Here is a 19,761-nt window from a genome sequence, read left to right as displayed (position 1 = left end):
GCATCAGCAGCACCCACCTCTCCCGGTGGCACTACTGAGGTTTCAGAGCTGCTGGCCCTCTGATTGGGCCGATATCATCAAGAGCCTGCCTGTCATCCGTATTTGGAATGCGGGCCCACAGACCGCCAATTAGGAGGCTGCCTGTGGTAAAATCCCACTATCAGCAAACGGCTCGGGACCTGCCTTTTGGCCAGATGGTGGGGTTCCAAAGCCCACGGGAAAATTCAGTCCTTTGTCTCTTGACCTGCCACCACCATTGCTTGGCTGTACGTCCCAGCACTTTGAATATTGTGGGCTAAAAATTGGTTTACCCTGTATTTTGGGCTTGGGGGTCACGATTCGCAACTGATGACCTATCCGTGCCTGTTCGGATTGAGGTGGGCAACATGCAAACTTGGTGTACCCACCTCATCTCCATGATTTTAGTATCTGATCAAGTGTACACATTGCTGTCTTCCTCTTAATGTGGTCAGCTTCCTCTGCGCTCAGCCTAGTAGTGATGTTCATAAACTATGTGTTGCAGCCAGCCTGCTGTTCTTAATGACAGACTATCCCTCTTCAAGGGAATTGCACTGAAGAAAATTGCTGCAATTTAAAACATAGAAAATTGAACACCAGGGAAAAGAGAAAGAGTGTCAGAGTGGCAGAATTGATGCTGAGGCATTAGTGGTGCAGGTGGTTCCATTGGTGGGGGAGTGGGTGGGAGGAGGCCCTCAAGGATGACCCTCAGAAGGGAGCAGGTGTGCAGGGAGGTCAATTCCTGCAGACTGGATCTGAGGAACTGGCAGCAGTGCCACAAGAACTCTAACGACCTCAGTAGTGATCAAGGTCAGTGAATGCATCTTCACATGACATCTCCTATCCACACCATCAGCCTCTCACACTGCGCAATGCACTACACCCCCATCTTTCACCCATCAGCAGTCCCTGCCACTCAGGACTCATTCCTGATATCCAAATACTCCACCTCATCTTCACACGCACCAATGCTGCCATCTTCACACCCACCTCTCGCTCCCTCCACATATCTTCAGTTATTCAGCTATGGCAAGCACATCAAACCCAGCATTACACAATCATTGACATTCCATACTCACTATCTTGCAGGACAAGGTGGCACACAATAGAAGGGAGCAGAGCAGAACTGGAGGGAATGAATATACCTCTCTGCATCCTGGGGCCAACTGCGGCAGGGCCTATGGCATCCAGCATCGCTGAGAACATTAAGGATGATGGCATGTTCTAGCCTTATACCCCTTCTCAGCACCCAGCACACCCTCATCCTACTATCTGGCATGATGAGCAAGCTACTATTGGTGTCACTGTGGACCTCTTGCTTTACACCCCCTCAGTCCTTCCCTCACTCCAACCTTCCCCTTCTGATTTCCTGCACTTAAGAACTGTCACTTGCCCAGCTGCAGCAACCCAAGGAGGATGAGAGAAACAACACAGCACTGACGAAGAAGCCCTGTCACTTGATCTGACACTTGCAGCCACCAGCTCAGATATCTGTACTGCACAAACCCTGGAGGCAAGTATAGAGTTGGGATCAGCCAGTGGTGAGTTGTCTGGGCACGAGTGGGCTCCAGGCATGCGAGGGGTAAAGGATATTTTGTTTGTCAGCTCACTGGAGGAAGAGGTCACAGATGAGTTCTGTTGCAGAGGACACATGAGAACGTTGATCGGGTGGCATTCAGGAGATGCCAAACATCCTCCTGTCACTATCAAGGAGCAAGGAGGAGTTCAGTTCCAACTTAGCAGAGGGCATCGCGCAGAGCTTGTCCTCTGCTCTATCTCCCTATCCAGCATACTCAGAGGCACTTCCACTGCTGCACCAGACCTCTTGCAGTCTTTGTGTGGGCAGGTTACCTACTCCTCTGTCCTCCCCCAGGATGCAGCAACACTGCAGAAAATCCAGGAGTTCAGCACAAAAGACATCTGGGTATACTCCAGAACACTTACACACTTTGCAATAGAACAAGTTGTTGAAGATTACCTTAGCTGCAATTTGGGTGCCTGGCCATTTAAAGAACGCGAGTGCAGGGCCATCTTGCAGTCGCATGTGGATGTTTGAAGACTGATGAATATGTGCACAGGACCTGTGTGGCCTACATTTGGTGCTCAAGTCTCTGGGGTGGGACAACCTTCTGACTCAGTGGTGAGAATGCTACCTACTGAGCCACTGCTGACAAATAAAATCTTAAATGAAGAAGGAAGGAAAATTTTAAAAAGACTCAGTCATTTTCTAGGTCAAAGCAAGAGGCAGAAAAATGTCGGGAATTTTTTACACCTGTCAATTAAAAAGGTGAATATTTTAACTCATCTTCAGCCTGCACTGCTGAAATGATGATACTTTGGAGCACTAAACTGATTTAATGGGCTAGACACCAGCCTTTTGTTTCTGGGACCTTGGTTCAAATATAGCACAGTATGGCAGGGATGAATGTTTCCTTTACCCGTTGTGAGAGACTAAGCTGAAATGAATTTGCATCATTCTCACCAGTTCCTCATAAGCATGGGCTTGCAATGCAGAATTCTCATGAACCAGCAATCTCATTCAGAGGGCCCACAGGACAGGATGCCTCGCTATGAAAATAGTGCTGCTCTCAGATTCGGCCTCAGGGAGACGTAGAGAGTGAGCTTTACTTGGCACCTAGGGTTGCCAACCCTCCAGGATTGCCCTGGGGTCTCCAGGAAGTAAACATTAATCCCCAGGACACTGCTACGAGCAACCCCGGGGAAAAATCATAGCGACATTACATATTGTGTTCAAAAATAAATCTTGGAACACCTTTGTTTATTAGCTATTAAAAAAAGTCAGATGGGAAGAAAAACTGTCAAGAATCATCCAAATGTGAGTGTGGGGACAGGAATGGTTGGAAGGTCATGTGATGACACCTCCAGGAATATGCCTGAGCAGAGTTGGCAACCCAACTACACCTGATTGTATGGGAGTGCTTGATGCTGACACTGAGAACCCAAAACAGGGCAGCAGACAGTGACTCTCTGCTGGATGGTATCCAGATAAACACACATCACTTGAACAAAACACTGCAAATCTCACATTTCATGAAGCAGCCTTGGCTGCAAACAGTTTATTCTTTAAGAAAAAAAGCAGACAGTAACAAGGACAAAGGTACACCAGCCGAATCATTTGACCCATACAATAAAGAGCCAGCCCAACCTGCCCTTCCCCTCCCCAATAAATAAAGCACTTTTACCAGTTGGTCAAGCCCCTAACACAAAACAGCTGCAGCATGTCCTAAAGCTCAGGGTGGTACCTTAGCCACATCCATAACACTGCTTCCCCCCCAACCACGCCCACCCCCCCCCCCCCCCCCCACCCAAACCCCCCTTCCCAGAATCAAAAAAAGGGCCTGGCAGTTAACATGCAATAAAAAACATTGCGATACAGAACAGAATCATTGACTGCAAATTCACTTGTGTTTATTTTTTTTTTAAAAGGAAAAATACTGATATAGACCCCCCCTCCTTTTAATTGTACACTCATAGAAACAAGTATATGACATTGGACACCAACACTGGTGTCTCTCCTATTGATCAAGTTTCAGGTAGATAGGTACCTCATGTCTTGGTTCCTGTGTCCGTTGGGCAGTCTCTGGGCACACATGGGCACAGTCTGCTTTGGCAGCTGCTGCTTTGAGATTGGGGTAAGTGACTATTGGAATAGCTTGGAGCTTGTACCAGCCCTGTATTCAGTACTATAGTCTAGAAGGACTGCCGGCAGAGATTAGTGCATGAATATTTCACGCGTCCAATGACGTTTCCCTGTTCGCCATTTTAATGGAAGCAGTTAACTTACTTAAAATAAACAGGTTAAACAGGCTAAAATAGTGGGATGCACAACATTATAAAGACGCTGCGTGTTTGTCCGTTAAGAAAGCCTTCTGTTGTTTTAAAATTACATTTCTAATCTGTTTCATGAAAGAAAATCTTTATTTCACCAGCAGACGAGATCTAATAGAAATGCTCAAAATGATGAGCGTTTTGATTAGGTGAATGGTGAAAAGTTATTTCCAATTCGTCAATGACTAAAATGAAAGTAGAGTTTGTGAGATTTTTTTTTAGACAGAATTTGGAATGTCCCAAAAACAGAATCCACATTAGGTTTTAAAAAGGAAGTGAAATATATTTGAAAAAGTAAAATTGAAAATGATTATATGGGAAAAAGGCTAGGGAATGGGATTAAGCTCTGCCAAGAGAGCAGGCACTGACATGATGGACAGAATGGTCTCCTCTTGTACTATAAAATTCTGCAGTTTCAATGAGCTAGTAACTTTTGTTCGAGGTGCATGAGGTGAGCACTGAAAATGGCCTGATCTAACATGAACGCCTCATTCAAAAGTCTCCTATGTAGCAGCATGCGCCACACTTACTATATCTGCTGAGAGTTAGGACTGTGGATCTGGCTTATCGTGAACTGACTGTGCAAGGAGGCGTTTCCTAACCAGACCTCCATCCCCAATAGAGATCAGAAGGTCAGAGTCTAGCTCCTGATCCATGCCGATTTAGCTTATTTCAATTGAGATTGCGAGGGGTGCTACATTTGGCCTCAGCACCCATTGACAAGGGAGAAGGGGAACAATAGAATAAGTGGGATTCCTGCTCAGATCATTGCCCAGTGACCCCGGCTGGAACAATGGCATTGTCGCAATATAGGATACAGATTTTTCATTTTATTTTTGTTTTTTTCTGAAGCCAGTGGCCTGGTTTGTGTGCAGTTCCATCCACTCACTCCAGTACTGCACCCAAGTTTAGTTATGCAGGAGCCTAAACAGTGGGAGTCACCAGCTATTTCAGTCTGGGGTGGGGCATCACAGTCAATCCAGATCCTGTTCTCACCCAACTTCCACATGTGCACTTCCCAGATATGGTCAGTGCATAGCAATCCTGAGCAGGAATCCTGGTTGATTTGTCCCCTCCCTCGTTTATGGACAGCGAGGTGAACTGCAGTGAAATGGCCTTAGTGAGGCACAGAACAGGAGCTGAACTCTAACCCTCTGAGGGTCGATGGCTCAGCCCTACACTGCAATACTATTTAAATAATGTTTAGCTTCTTGTCCACTGGTTGCACGGGTACCGAGCTTAATCAGAAAGGCAGCATCCTCAGTAAGTAGGCTACTGTTTTATAAAGTTGCGATAACTTCAGGTAGCAACTGTTGGTTAGGAGTTAATGTCAACTGACCAGCCCAACCAGGTTATAAATGGTAACCAGTATAATAATGCCAGATGGTGAATTCAATTAATAAATCTGGAATTAAGAGCTAGTCTCATGGTGACCATGAAACCATTATCGATTGTTGTTAAAAACCCATCTGGTTCACTAATGTCCTTTAGGGAAGGAAATCTGCTGTCCTTAGCTGGTCTGGCCTACATGTGACTCCAGACCCACAGCAATGTGGCCGCCTCTTAAAATGCCCTAGCAAGTCACTCAGTTCAAGGGACTAGCCAGCGACGCCCACATCCCACCAACGAATAAAAAAAATACACACGTTATTATAGGCAATTGAAAAGGATTAAGTAAATGTAGTTTATAATGAAACTGTTAGAGTAGTTATTGCGATATAGTGTTTATTTTGATGCTGCAATAATTTTTTTATCCACTCAGGCTCTCACCAAATAATCTGTTTTAGCATAAAAACAGTAAGTGCTGGAAATACTCGGCAGGTCTGACAACATCTGTGGAGGGAAAAGCAGAGTTAATGTTTCAGGTCTGTGACTGTTCATCTGGGTTTTAATAATGTTGATTGAGTGATAAATATGGGTCTGGACACTGGGGAGAACTCCCCTGCTCTGCTTCAAAATAGTGCCATGGGATCTTTTATGCCCACCTGAGAGGGCAGTTGAGAGGTTGGTTTATTAGCTCATCTGAAAGATAACATGTGAGAGTCCAGCATTCCCTCAGTACTGCACTGGGTCAGCCTAGATTTTTGTGCTCAGGCTTCTGGAGTGTGATTTGAACACACAAGCTGCTGTCTCTGAGATGTCAGTGCTACCAACTGAGCCACGACTGATAGCCAATCTGCTGGTGCCAATGACTTCAACAGACTTTCAACAGCTTCAACAGACGAAGACAAAAAATTGAGCAGGGTGCAAGACAGGTGGCCAGTTTGAGAATGCCCATTTTGCTCCACTGGCTGAGACTAATATCACACCCACCACCCTCACCTTCTGGCAAAGTTGTAAAATGGTCAGTGACAGCAGGGAGGTAGAGAGAGGGTAGATAAACTGTTTTCAGGTTCCTATCAAAATAAGGTGCAGAAAAAAAATGATCTAGGGAGTAAAAAGTAATTTAAAAAAGAACAGCTACAGAAAAAGGAAAAGGCGAGAATAATGGACAAGAGGCTGGCCAGAATGAACATGGGTATAACTGGGTAATTTTTAATTGAATCCTGTTCTTTGAGTACCTTCAGCACAATGTTTGCTTTCTTGTCAAAGTACATGAGTTGATTTGGTCTGAATCAGGGAGGCTCAGATTTGCCAGGGCATGTGGAGACCTTGAGAGATGGAATTAATTAATTAATAGAAAAGAGAAGACTCGGGAGTGACCTAATAACTTTAGACAACAAATATCCCCTAATATCTGCAGATGTGGTTTGCTGTCTAATTTTGCTTTATGGCGCTCCTGTGAAGCACCTTGGGATACTTTATTACCTTAAAGACGCTATATAAGTTGCTGTCATGAGAGGGTTTGATTGTGTAGCTATAAAGATGAAATTTCCACTTGTGGGGGAGATCAAAGCTAGGGGCCATGAATAAAAGATGAGCACTACTAAGTCCACCAGGGAATTCAGCAGAAACTTCTTTACCCAGAGAGTGGTTACAATGTGGAACGTGCTACCACACGGACAGGTTGAGGCAAATAGCATAGATCCCTTGAAGGAAAAGCTAATTGCATGCTGAAAAATAAACTCAGTGATAGGAGAGAAATTTGAAAGTTTTAATCACTACTGTGTAACTCATCAATAGTTGCCCTGATAATTGGTGACAGAATTTGCGTCAGAGTTTCATTCCTCCTCTTAATGCCATCTGGATTGAATAAGTCAATGTTGCACCAGTGTTGGCTTGATACTTTGGGGATGAAGACTGATTAAGGAGGTTTGTTTAAGCTATAGCTAGGCAATGTTGTGTGTAAATATTAACTTTCAGATTCTATCCAACGAGATGCCAAGTTATTTACCAAGCAGCTTACAGATCCCACTTCCAATGCATTTTGTTTAAAAACATTCACTCCTATCGGATTAGGGGCTGGTGAGCCTGTGCTTTTAAAATTGCTGTTCATGTGCTATATAATGAAAAACAGTCACTCATTTTTTTTTTACCTTGAAATACAACTAAGTACTTGCTAAACCTTAAATAGATCTGATTAAAGCATTTTTTAAATGCACCTTGAAAAATCGAGGAACATTTAAGTAATCTTTTATTTTTGCCGATTCTAATTAATTTGTGTTTATTTTTGACATTTGATTCTGCACTGTTGCAATAAAAAGATTTAACATTTTTTTAAAAATAAGGACATTTTCTCCCTCTCCTGGATGTGCTGAATCTTCTTTGTGGCACGATTCCAGGGGTACTGGGCACCTTCCACCTCACTGGGGTGATAATTCTTCACATTGGAACCCAGACAAACGTTGTGAAGCTACTCAACTACAGGGGGCAACACTGTCAAGCCGGGCCCTCTCCTAAGCAGAGTGGGTGGGGAAAGTTTAATTGTTGTGGATGCAGCTGAGATCAGCTAACTCAACGCAGCCCAAAGGATGAACGTTAGTCTTTCTGGTCTGCATAGGTAGGTCACCCACTGCCTTCACCAACTGAGCCATAGGGGTAAGCACTGCTAAATCTATTTAAATCATATTAACTGCAGCAAAAGCTTGGGATAATAAAAGGTTGAGGCTTGATAGATATAAAAAAAAGATTATTCCCTCTTGGTAAAGGCTCCAATCAAACCTTCTGTCAATACTGACTGAGCAGTATAGCTTTATTCTGGTGTAGTGTCAGTCTTAATGAATACACCTGGCTCTAAGTATCAGAAACAGTAACTACACACTTTATGCCTAGCTTGACAAGAACCAAATGGAGGAAACTGTGTGCAAACTGCCAGGACAATATTAACAGAAGACATTTCAAAGAAATTGGATACCAGAACATAACTTTCTATCAAGGGGAAAGGGGAGGGGGGGGGGGTGAAAAAACAATTTTGAGATCTGACATATTTAGGACATAATTTAAAAGTAAAACTTGTTCAGTCATTATATGCAATTACTCCCATTATTAGATGCAAAACTTGAAAAACTCTACCTACAAAAGCCCGACAGCCTCAGGGCTTTAAAAATCTACAATTACATCTTCAAATTGGCATTAGTATAGTTAACTTAAACAATTTCTAGTTTGCTTGTTCAACAATGCAAGTAAATTAAATCTTTCATATAATGAGCTACAAAACTGCTCGGGTCATTTCACAAATAAGAGACTTCTGTTAGAGGAATTGTGTTGAAAATTCCCTGATTCGTTAAACACCACTCATTATATAATGCTGACAGACACTTGAAATTACTCTCAATCCCAGTGTATGTAGAAACAGGAGGGGTGCATTTTATGGAGAACAAAAAAAATATAAACATACGCTCTAACATTTGACACCCTCCGGAAGCAGCTGTCAATCGGTGCAAATAAGATTATTTGGATAAAGAACGTCCAAGGCATTAGCAGCTGAGAAATAAAATACCCAAAACATAAAAGTTTATCCCTATTTCCATGAAGGAGAGGAAAAAAATAAAATTTACAAGTCAGTGTTGAATATTTACACCTTTAAAAGCCAGAAGAATTAGATGTAAATTCAGTGCCTTATAAACAGAAGCCATTTTGTTCTAGAATAGATGCATCATGGGAATTACAGATCCACATACCAAAAGGCACCACAGCTTCATTAAGACAGACAACCTGACAAAAACTGTAAGGATTAATTCCAGAGGGCAAGTTTTCCTTTAAAAAATAATAATAATTTGATGTTTAATTGTATGCAGTGCTAAGGTGACCAGTCCAACAAATGTTCTAGTTCACTTTGTCCTGGAATATATAGAGGTTGTTTGTGGCGGCTACTGCTATGATATTCTCTGATGGGTGCCACGCCGTGTGCAGAATCTTCTTACTGAAGTCCAAACTGTCAACACTAATTTCGTCTTTCTTCCTTTTCCCACCCATGCATACTTTACGAGGTTTGAGTATTGCCCTGGGCTTGCTGTTTTCCCGCGATGCTTCCAGCGTGACATCACGCTTCGTGTTGCGGTCGAACATTCTGAAGAAGTTGTTGTAAGAACCAGTCATGATTACACTGTGAAGCAGATGAACATGGGGAAAAGAAAGGTAGACGTACGTTTATATAATTTCATAATTTCTCAAAAAACATCTCAATGTTCTTCATGTACAGTATAAAGAAATGAATGACCTTTAATCTGTCTCTGGTATTGTGAGTTGGGGGAGGAATGTTGGCCAGGACATTGGGAGAACTCCCTGGTATTCTTTCAAAGAGATCAAACTTGTGACTATGCTCCTTGGGGGCATTAAGTGGGGGCAGTGATGCCTCCAAGATGACGGGAGCTCAGAACCAAGTTGACATGTTGTGGCCAACTCTCTAATATGATTCCTGAGGCAGGCAGGTCAGTGATATTACAGGATCCTGCTGATGACTGACCAGCCAACCTGTCTCATCATTGGAAAATGGAAGGTGGGATTGAAAATAGACCAATGCACTGAAAGGTTCCCAGCGGACAAACAACAGGACACTCTGTACTGGTAAGCAGCAAGATTTTGACCGGTTAAACTCCAGCCAGACTCCTATTCACACTTGAGGGTCTCTACCTACCTGTACCTTTAGGTAAGCGACTGTAAGGCTAAGTGCGCACTCCGCACCTAGCAATTTCTTTTTCCATTTTAATATACTTCATGTTTTTTTTTGCTGTAATTATCTTCCCTCTTAGGATTATAGAAATGACAGCATCAAAGCATACCATTCAGTCCATCACGCCCAGGTCCTGGCTCTTCAACTAGAGCTTTCTATGCTACTCCAATTTCCCTGACCTTTCCCTGTATCCTTTGGCTTTTAATTCCTCCTTTTCAAATACTTATTCAATTCTCTTTTAAATCAAGCTATAGTTTGCTCCCTCTTCTTCCATTTGTGGTGAAGCATTACATGTTCTGCAAAAGAAAATGTTCTAACATTCCCCTTAATTCACCTAGTGATATTCTACAGTCCCTTGTTTGCCAACCAGTGGAGGTAATCTATCATAGCACCTTTTATAGTTCTGCAAACCTCTGTCAGATTTCCCCCTCTTGATTTCCCTGATTTAGTGAAAAGGCCCCAATTTTTCACACCTTCCTTCATTACTATAACTTTTACTGTACCCTTTCCATGGCTCTAATACCCTTCCCATAATTGGATGCTCCGAGATGCTTGAACTGTGACCTAACCCAATGGTTCTCAACCTGGGGTCCACTGGAACTTTCCTGGGAGTGGGAGGGTGGGTGGAAGTGAAATTATGTGAAAGTGCTTACTGACTCAGTCCCAGAGCTACAATGTCCAAATACCTACTATTTTGTATCACCTGCAAACTTGATAATCATACCCCTTACACTTAAGTCTAGATCAGTGGTATATACCATGAAAATCAAGGAACACAGTACTGAGCCCTGCAGAACCCCACTGGAAACAGGCTTCCAGTTACCAAAAGCACCCATTGACTATTTACCTTTGCTTATTGCCACTGAGCCAATTTTAGATCCAGCTTGCCACTTTACCTGGGGTTTTTACTTTTCTGACCAGTCTGCCATGTCGGATCTTGTCAAAAGCCTTGCTAAAATCCATGTAGATGACATCAAATGTGCTACCCTCATTGACCCTCCTTGTTACCTCCCCAAAAATTCAATCAAGCTGGTCAGACACGACCTTTCCTTATCCAAATCCATCCTGACTGTCCATTTCATTCTAAAACAGATTTATCCTGTCCCTCAGAATTTTTTCCAGTAATTTGTCCACCACGGAGGTTAGGCTGACTAGCCTGTAATTATCCTTTTCTCCTTTTCAAATAGCAGTACAACATTAGCAGTTCTCCAGACCATGCCCTTAGCCAGAGAGGATTGGAAAATGATAGTCAGAGCCTCTGCTATTTCCTCTTTTGCTTCTCTTAACAACCTGGGATACATGTCATCCGGCCTGGCAATTTATCTACTTTCAAAGATGCTAAACAACTTAATATTTCTTCTTTCACTATGCTTATCCCCTCCAATATTTCACATTCCTGCTCCTTAACTATAATGTCTGCAATGCTCTCCCTCCTTTGTAAAGACAGATGCAAAGTACTCAGTAAGAACTATGCCCACATGTTACTTTTTGGTCTCTAATTTTCTTACTAACCACAGTTATGTCTGTTTATCTAACCTGTTCAGCATCTTATATTTTAAGCTGAACTACCACTAATGTAATGTATTTCTTCATATATCTTAGCAACGAACTGCATCCGTTCCCTATCTTCACACACCAATACCTGTCTGTATCGGCCCTCAATCTCCTGCATTCATCCTCAGTTTGTCATGCCCCTCATTTTCTAATTTGTGTCAGTGAATTTCAATATCGTGCCTAAGCTCAAATCATTTACATGAATTGATCATAAGAATGGCCAAAGATCCTTAAGGCACCACTACCCTCATTCTACTAATCTGAGCAACTTTGCTTTCTGTCCCTTAGCCATTTCTATGTGGTTATATTCCCTTTGTTTTTTTTTTGTTTGAAACAAGTCTCTTATGTACCATCTTATTAAATGCCTTCTGAAAATCCACATACATCAGTCCATTTCCCATGATCCATACCCTGCAATTTCCTCAACAAATGATATATCCTCTTCTGAAGTCGGATTTTTGCCAGGGTATGGTACCTCATATCTGTGTCCATTCCCTGCCTGGACGGTGAGTGTTTATCAGTGTCGGCCATCATAGCAGAGCCTGATCCTGTCCTCACCAGATATCCAGACACACTGGGCTGAATTTTACTAGCCCTCCGATGTCAGGAGTCGTGGCGGGGGGGGGAGGGGGCCCAAAAAATTCTTCCTGGAGAGGCCCACCTTGACCCCCGACGCCAAGAAGGCCCCGCCGCATTTTACCGGTGGCGGCGAGGCCTCAAGGCAGCCTCCTCCACCCACCCCCGGCCATTCAGTGGCAGGGCCTTCATGTTAATATTAAAATTAATTTTAAAACATGCAAATCACCTATCTAGTCCCCACACCAATATGCCGGTCACCAGCCGGAACTCCCGTGCCTTTGGATGTCCGCATGGACATCCGAGGTGTGACACTTGTGGGGGGGTGGCGAAGCAGTGAAATTCTCAGGGTGGTGGGGGGTCAGGGGGAGAGCAGGGAACAGTCTTTTGATTGGTGGGCAGGGGTGAAGGTTTAAAGTTAATAAAAGTCGGGGGGTGGGGGAAGGGCTGAATCTGCATAGAAGTTTTATGTGGAGGGGAATGGGAAATTAATGAATCGATTCTTCCTTGAGGGTGTAGGTGAAGGGAATGAAGCATGTGTAACTTTAGTTTTGAACGTGTGTTCCCTTTAAACATGTAAATGAAAGTAAAGGGCCTGACGCCCTTTAGAAATGGCACCGGTGCCTGCTTGGTGGCGCCGGATGCCGTTACCCAGGATGCTGCGGCCGCCTCCTCTATGTCATCGGGGGCAGCCGCTCCTCCCCCTCCATTTAAATGAGCCCCCATGCGAAATATTGTGGGTGGTCAGCGACGGTGGGTCCGCGTGACCGGGCTGCTGAGATCAGAGTGCGCCGCTGTGATTTACAGTGCGTTCACGAAATGCAACCTATTACTGTAGGAGTCACTGGGCTGAATTTTGTTCTCCCATTGCTGCTCCAAAAAATGGCAGCCCACAAGTGCGGGCTGCGCGGCTGCTCATCTGCATCAGCTGGGCGGTCTGCAACCCGCCCCTCCCAATCATGTGGTAGAGCCGGGCTCTGCGACGCCGGCAACAGTGCCAGCTACCTCTGCGCGCAGGCGCTGGCGTCATTTTTAAAGGGCTGCCAGACCTGCACATTTGAAGCCTGTAAACCCCCCCCATCCCACCCAATACAAAGAAAATAAATGACTTCCCCGTTCTCCCCCCACCAAAACACTTGTATTTAATATGTGACCTTGCCCCCCACCAACTGCACAAAGCACAGAGGTCACCCCTTTCTCTCCCACTACACTACACATGCAGATTTGACCCCGTTCCCGCCCCCCCCCCGGCCCCCACTACACAAAAAATCCTAAACTCCCCACTTCCCCACCTTGGTGGCGCCAGCTTACCCTGGACGGGTAAGTGAAGGCGCGAGTGCCGGCTGTTGTATGCAAGATCACGGATAGCCAGCAAAATCGCAGTGAAAGGTATGTTGATTTATTCACGTCCTTTATTTAAATGTTTAAAGTTGGGTCCCGCGGAGTGGCGGGGGTCGGCACAGAGCCTCGGCGCCGCCAGGAAGATTGGGCCCAGCGGTGATCTTCTGGCCACCCCTCCGTCCCCTGCCACAGAGCCCGATGTCAGGAGCTCAACAAAATTCAGCCCACTGATGGTAGTTAGGGGTGGCAACCCTGAAGGATCATCTTCCCTCCCTCGTGCAGGGGTACTGAGGCCAATAGATCTTGAACCAGGGACCCTCTCCTCTCTGCTACAATCAACAGTACACATAACCACAAAGCCATTAGAGGTCCATTCTTGCTGGTTACATTTTACAATTGATTAAATATACCAACATGCAGGGTTCCAATTTCTTTTACACAGTATAGAAGTAATTGCACATGGACCTATAAAGGGGTCATTTAAATGACAGCGACAGTCCAGGCAGAAAGGGTAAGGAATGCAGGCTACTTCACTGGTCTGTTATTTACAGTCAATACGTGTAGGCAAATCACTTACCTGTCGGAGCCATTCCACACACACTCAAACTTGTCAAAGATGCAGTCGTTTTCATAGAGAGAACACAGCTTACTCCTCAGGTATTCATGCACCTGACAAAATACCAACAGGAAAGAAATAGGGTTTAGATTGGCAAGTACTCCCATATAATTGTGGGAAACAGGGATGACTTGTTCAATTATTAAGTGCTAGGGGGCCAGCTGAGCTCCCTGCTCTCAGTTTTTCCCCAAGCCCCATTCACAATCTAACTTTATTCCCCACTCGTGAGGGTATCATCCCCCTGCTGGGTATTGCACCTCAGGCCAAATTCACTATTCACGGACACCATTAACGTATGGACGTTGACAATGAATGTCAGTAGGCTATTTGGCCATGGCCAGCATCATAGGTGAGGTGAAGGCAGAGTTGCCAATGGTGGAACGTTTAAAATCGGAACTGCTCAAGAGGCCAGAATTGGGGAAGTGTAGTAATCTTGGAGGGTTGTGAGGCTGGAGAAGATTACAGACCTAGGGAGGGGTGAGGCCACGCAGGGATTTGAAAACAAGGACGAGAATTTTAAAACTGAGGAGTTGCTTAACTGTGAGTCAATGTAGGTCAGCCAGCAGGGCGAGCAGGACTTGGTGCGAGTTTGGACACGGGCAGCAGAGTTTTGGATGACCTCAAGTTTACGGAAGGTAGAACATGGGAGACCACCCAGGAGTTGTTGGAATAGTCGAGTCTAGAGATAACAAATGCATAAATGAGAGTTTCAGCAACAGCTGAGCTGAGGCGGGGCAGAGTTAGGTGATGTTGCAGAGGTGGAAACAGCTGGTGTTAGTGATGGCATGGATATGTGTTTGCAAGCTTTTCTTGAGGTCAAATAAGACACCAAAGTGTCTCGTTCCACTTCGGACAGTTGCCAGAGAGAATGATTGAGTCAGTGGCTGGGAAACAGAGTTTGTGGCAGGAACTGAAGTTAATGGCATAGGTCTTTCCAATACTTAATTGGAGGAGATTTCTGTTCATCCGTTACTGGATGACTGATAAGTCAAGAGAGATGGTGGTGAGGCAGAGCTGGGTTTGGTAAGCGTACATGTGGAATCTGACACTGTGTTTTCAGACGATGTCGCCGAGGGGCAACATGCAAATGAGAAATAGGAGGGGGGCTCAAGGATAAAGCCATTGAGGGTGATTGTCTAGCTATGATTATACACAAGAATGATAGATACATAAGAATGGAACTAGTCCAACCAGAAAAGATAATTTCACTGACAATACTGTCCCTTTTTGACAGATCTCAATTTCATCTATCCATCTTTTAATGATACCCTTTAATCTCTTTCCTCCGGAAACAAATTTGATTGGTTCCTGAATACACTATACTGTCCCTTTCAATGGCTTTCCTCAACAATTTACTTCACAATTCTGTTACGCTTTTCATATCAATACATCTCAGGTGACTTTTCTCTTTAATCTGAATTTCCCTATTGTAACTTGCTCTTGGTACTTGAATTCTTAGTAATGAACCATTGCCAAGCATCAATTCACTTCATACGATATTAATGAGATAGAGAAGACAAACCCAGAAGAGTGCTCTTTGAGACACCCGAGCAATAGGACAAGAGGGCATGAGAGCAGGATAGACACAAGAAAGTATTTCTTTACACAAAGTATTAAAGAATTGGGTTAGGGTGACAGGAATAGTAGTTGAATGGGCAACGTTCATTTATATAGCGCCTTTTATGACCTCAGGATGTTCCAAATCACTTTACAGTCAAAGTAGTACTACTGGAGTGTAGTCACTGTTGTAATGTAGGAAACGTGGCAGCCTATTTGTGCACAGCAAGCTCCCACAAACAGAAATGTGATAATGAGATTATTTCTTTCTTTCAGTGATGTTGGTTGGGGAATAAATATTGACCAGGACATCGGGGAGATCTCCCCTCCACTTCTTTGAATAGCGCTGTCGGGTCTTTTGCGTTCACCTGAGAGGTCATAACATCTCTTCTGAAAGATGGCTTCTCTGACATGCCAGCCTAGATTATGTGCTGAGATCCTAGAAGGGGACTTGTACCCATGACCTTCTGACTCGGAGGCCTGAGTGCTGTCACTAACCAAAGCTGACACCCGGTTAAGATCTGGCAACTGACTCATTTAAGAAACAGCCATATACTATAATGAGGAGATGGTAGGCTTGGCATTCCGGAAGGATGGAATCAGATGGGTGTCAGACCTTTTTTCATTTGATCCTATTTTATGATCAGGAGTAGTGATAAAGTGGATTCTGGGATATGGATTTGTCTTCTGCTATAAAAGGAGGAAACAGCCCTAAATTCCAGCCTCAGCAACATCCTGTGAGCAGAGACCCAAAGGATCGCTGGGAAGCAAGTCTACAGTGGCCATAGGGTGGGAGAGGGGAGTGGAAAGGCTCACAACTAGGTCCTGGATGTATAATGAATATTCTTTCGATAACCATTTCCAGCTACAAAAATTAGTAAATATAATTATTTATTCAGTGTCACCCCATTCCAGAACCTGCACTAGCTGCAGAAATCACTGCCTCTTTGTATTCAATCTTATCCGCTAGGGCATTGAGCTGACTGACAAAGTTCATTTACCAAGCAAACCCTGCCTAGAGCAGACATGGATGGCACTCAACCAGCTCAATTCTGGGTTAAATAGAGGTCATGATGAAGTAGCATGATAGCACATACTTTGTGGTAAGTAGTTGTTCAAACAAAGACATGTTGGCCTTTTTATAGCCTCATTGAATGCTGAGAGACAGGTACTGTGAATCTTGTACACCAACAACAGGCTCAGGCATTCTATTATGCATTTGATTATGCGAGAAAGAAGACGGCTCTGCAATACTCCTAGATAAGCTACATAGATGTGAGCTCACCAAAAAAGCCAACAAATTTAGAACAAAAAACCTATAGTTATTACCTGTGCTTTACTCGAGGCCAAACCGAAACAGCCTCAATGGGACACAGCACAAGGTATTGCTTGCTCGTATTACTCCATCTGCCATAAGGAGGTACATTACATCAAGAATATAATGGACAAAGCAGATTGGTGACCCTTGCCATCCTCACTTCCAGAAAGAGCCAGCAACAAAAAGGCTCAAGTCGAGGAGCAGCTTCTTACATACTGTCCAGCCCCTAGACTGTAAGCTCCACAGCTGCCGCCTTGCTGACTAGTCAACACATTTACAGACGAAGGCACATGAGTTGTCTAATGACCCAGAGGAATCCCTTCCATCAGGAGCCAATGAAACATCGCCTACTAGGCTGCGTCTCAATTGCCTCAGGACTGGTGTCAGTCGCTGCAAAACCCTTATGCAGCTGGGAATACAGCCAATACAGCTGTCAATTGTGACTGCAGAGAGGTATTACAAAGCGATGAAACATCTTCTAGAATGCTCTCTACTACTAGAGCTAAGCACCCCTGAAGATCTGAAGGTCTTCAACTTCCCAGCCAGAGGCTGCCTGGAACAATGGCAAGGGAAGGTGTAGTGACATGACAAGAAGCAGCAGTACAAGGTGAGACCACAGCCAGGCACAGTAAGGGTGTGTAGAAATAAAAAGCAGAAAATGTCTGAAAGAACCGCTGTGCTAAAGAATTATTTCACGTAATGCTGCTTCAAAGTGGTGCTACGTAGACTACGCCGATTCCCCGGGGGAAAGACAATGCCGCTGGCCGCTATCTGCATGGTTTCTCTCATTGATATCGATGAGGACACCTGTGTGGGCTGCCCAGGTACTGGCCAGCCATGCTGTCTTCCCCTGGGGGAAATCGATGTAGTCGATGTAGCACTGCCATGAAGAGGTGTTACGTGTAGGAATTTTTGGCCAAGTGGGTCTGTCTACTATCTGAAAGAGGAGAGAACAGTTGGTTGGGTTGGGGGGGGTGGGGTGTGGTGGGCGGGGACATCAATCAGTAAGCAGTTACAGTACAAAAGGAGGCCATTAAGCCCCTTGCATCTTTCTGAAAGAGCTAACCAATGAGTCCCACTCCCCCACTCTTCCCCACAGCTCTTACATGTTTCCTTTTCAAGTATATTTCCAGCTCCCTTTTACTATTGAATCTGTTTCCATCACGATTTCAGGCAATGCATTTCAGATCATAACAGTCTGCTACATAAAAGAACTTCTCCACGTCTCTCCTCTTGTTCTTTTGCCAATTATCTGCAATCTGTGTCCCCCTGGTTACCAACCCTCCTTATTTACTCTATCAAAATCCCTCATAATTTTGAACATCTCCATCTCATCCAAACAGTGGCCTGTGTTGAGGGACACTGCTCAGTAATCGATCCAGGTTTATTTTACGATTCTGTGGGAGATTATATTGATCATAAAATCCTGATTGGATACCAAGTGACCAGGTCTTTAACCCTTGAAATCGTTTTAGTAATGATTGAAACCATGGACAGAATCATTTCCTGAAATGCAGCGACCCTCAGATAAGTCACTTAACACCAGCTTAAACCATCAGACAGAAGCCTTGCATCAAGCCCCAATTTTGCTGCAACAGGGATGAGTCTTATTAATAATACTGGTTTCTACTAGAAATCCTGTCATACCCATTGATAAATGCCCAGATTTTTCTTGGATGTTGGATTGGTGAAATCTGAATTTTCCTTGCTCCCATTGGATTGTTAGGTGAGCACACAATAGTGGTGAGATCGTCACACGTGTTGCACGATGACACACGTGATAATGCCTGGATCCAACTTCCAGTGACAAATTTGGGAAGGAAAGCAACTGGAGGCAAATTATTTTCTGATATTGCTCATGGGCTGTGTAACAACAGGAAGAAGAATTGAAGTATTGATTCATCCAGTCTTAAGTAACTACAAAAATACTGGGAAAAGTTGGAAATATTGAAAGAAACTTACTAAACTGGGCAACTCAAGTGTTTTGCTGTAGTCCACGGATACGTGGAATTGACCAACTGCTCGGAATTTATTCCTTGATGAATATGGAATAAAATCTTTTACTGCACGGGTTCCTACAGTGCAGAATTACAGTAACTTTCAACCATTTAGGTTTGGAGCTGGATCATTAAGCTTCATGAATTCTAATCTTACATGCTCCAAAGCCTGAACAAATGTCAGTGTTTTGATTTATCCCTTCGTCTGCTGCATGTTTGGTGACTATTCAATGATCCATTTAGTTTAACTGTGTCTCGTTCTTACCTGTTCTCTTGAGGTCAATGATCTTCAAAATAAAAAACAATTTTCTCCAAATTTATCCTTTTCTAAAAAAAAACTCAAATTTTTTCCTCTTGCTTTTTGATGCTATAAATTTAAAACTGAAAAGCTTCGGGGAAAAAACCCTGGGATTTTAAGTGACTAAAGATCCCAAGATGTATTCCAATCTCTGCAGTGTTGTCATTGTTAGGTGCTGAGCGAGTGCTATGTACCTTCAAGCAAAGGAGAACCACTGTCCTGCTCTTGCACATCTTCTATCAAGGACCAGTAGAGTAGCAGGAGGGTAAGCTTCTAGCCAGTCCTTTTGGCTGGAAAAGCTGCCCATATGGAATGGAAGGAGGAGGGATGAAAATAACTAATTCCATTGAAACATTAAAAACTGCCTCAAACCCAATTAAACTTCTCTTCAGCTTCCCCATACACCGAGATCCTTAATGTTACAAAATCAGGACTCACTGGAATACATTTTTCCCTCAGTGTTGGACGACTGGTTGGCAACTCCCTATTGTCTTGGCAGGAGGGCCAGCCCATATTCAGGGCAGGGCCTCACTAGCATTTGGCCGGCGAGCTGTGAGGTAGAAGACGGGCAACTTGCCATCTTTA

General features: G+C 44.0%; 1 protein-coding gene across 4 annotated transcripts in view; it reads right to left on the bottom strand.

Annotated features, from left to right (window-relative positions):
• Nucleotides 1-3,363: 3,363 nt before the first annotated feature.
• LOC137375776 (serine/threonine-protein phosphatase 2A 55 kDa regulatory subunit B beta isoform) overlaps nt 3,364-19,761 on the bottom strand; it is a 613,213-nt gene continuing 596,815 nt past the window's right edge. For all 4 annotated transcript variants that reach the window (XM_068043184.1, XM_068043187.1, XM_068043185.1 and 1 more), the window contains 2 exons: nt 13,968-14,059; nt 3,364-9,352 (listed from right to left, as the gene is read on the bottom strand). In XM_068043184.1, coding sequence (XP_067899285.1) covers nt 9,073-9,352; nt 13,968-14,059 — 372 coding nt within the window. In that variant the 3' untranslated portion in view covers nt 3,364-9,072. The remainder of the gene's footprint in view (nt 9,353-13,967; nt 14,060-19,761) is intronic.

The sequence above is a fragment of the Heterodontus francisci genome, chromosome 12 (assembly GCF_036365525.1).
Source record: "Heterodontus francisci isolate sHetFra1 chromosome 12, sHetFra1.hap1, whole genome shotgun sequence".
Taxonomy (NCBI): Eukaryota; Metazoa; Chordata; class Chondrichthyes; order Heterodontiformes; family Heterodontidae; genus Heterodontus; species Heterodontus francisci.
The sequence above is the reverse complement of the archived record's forward strand: the minus strand, read 5'-3'. Positions and strand labels throughout refer to the sequence as shown.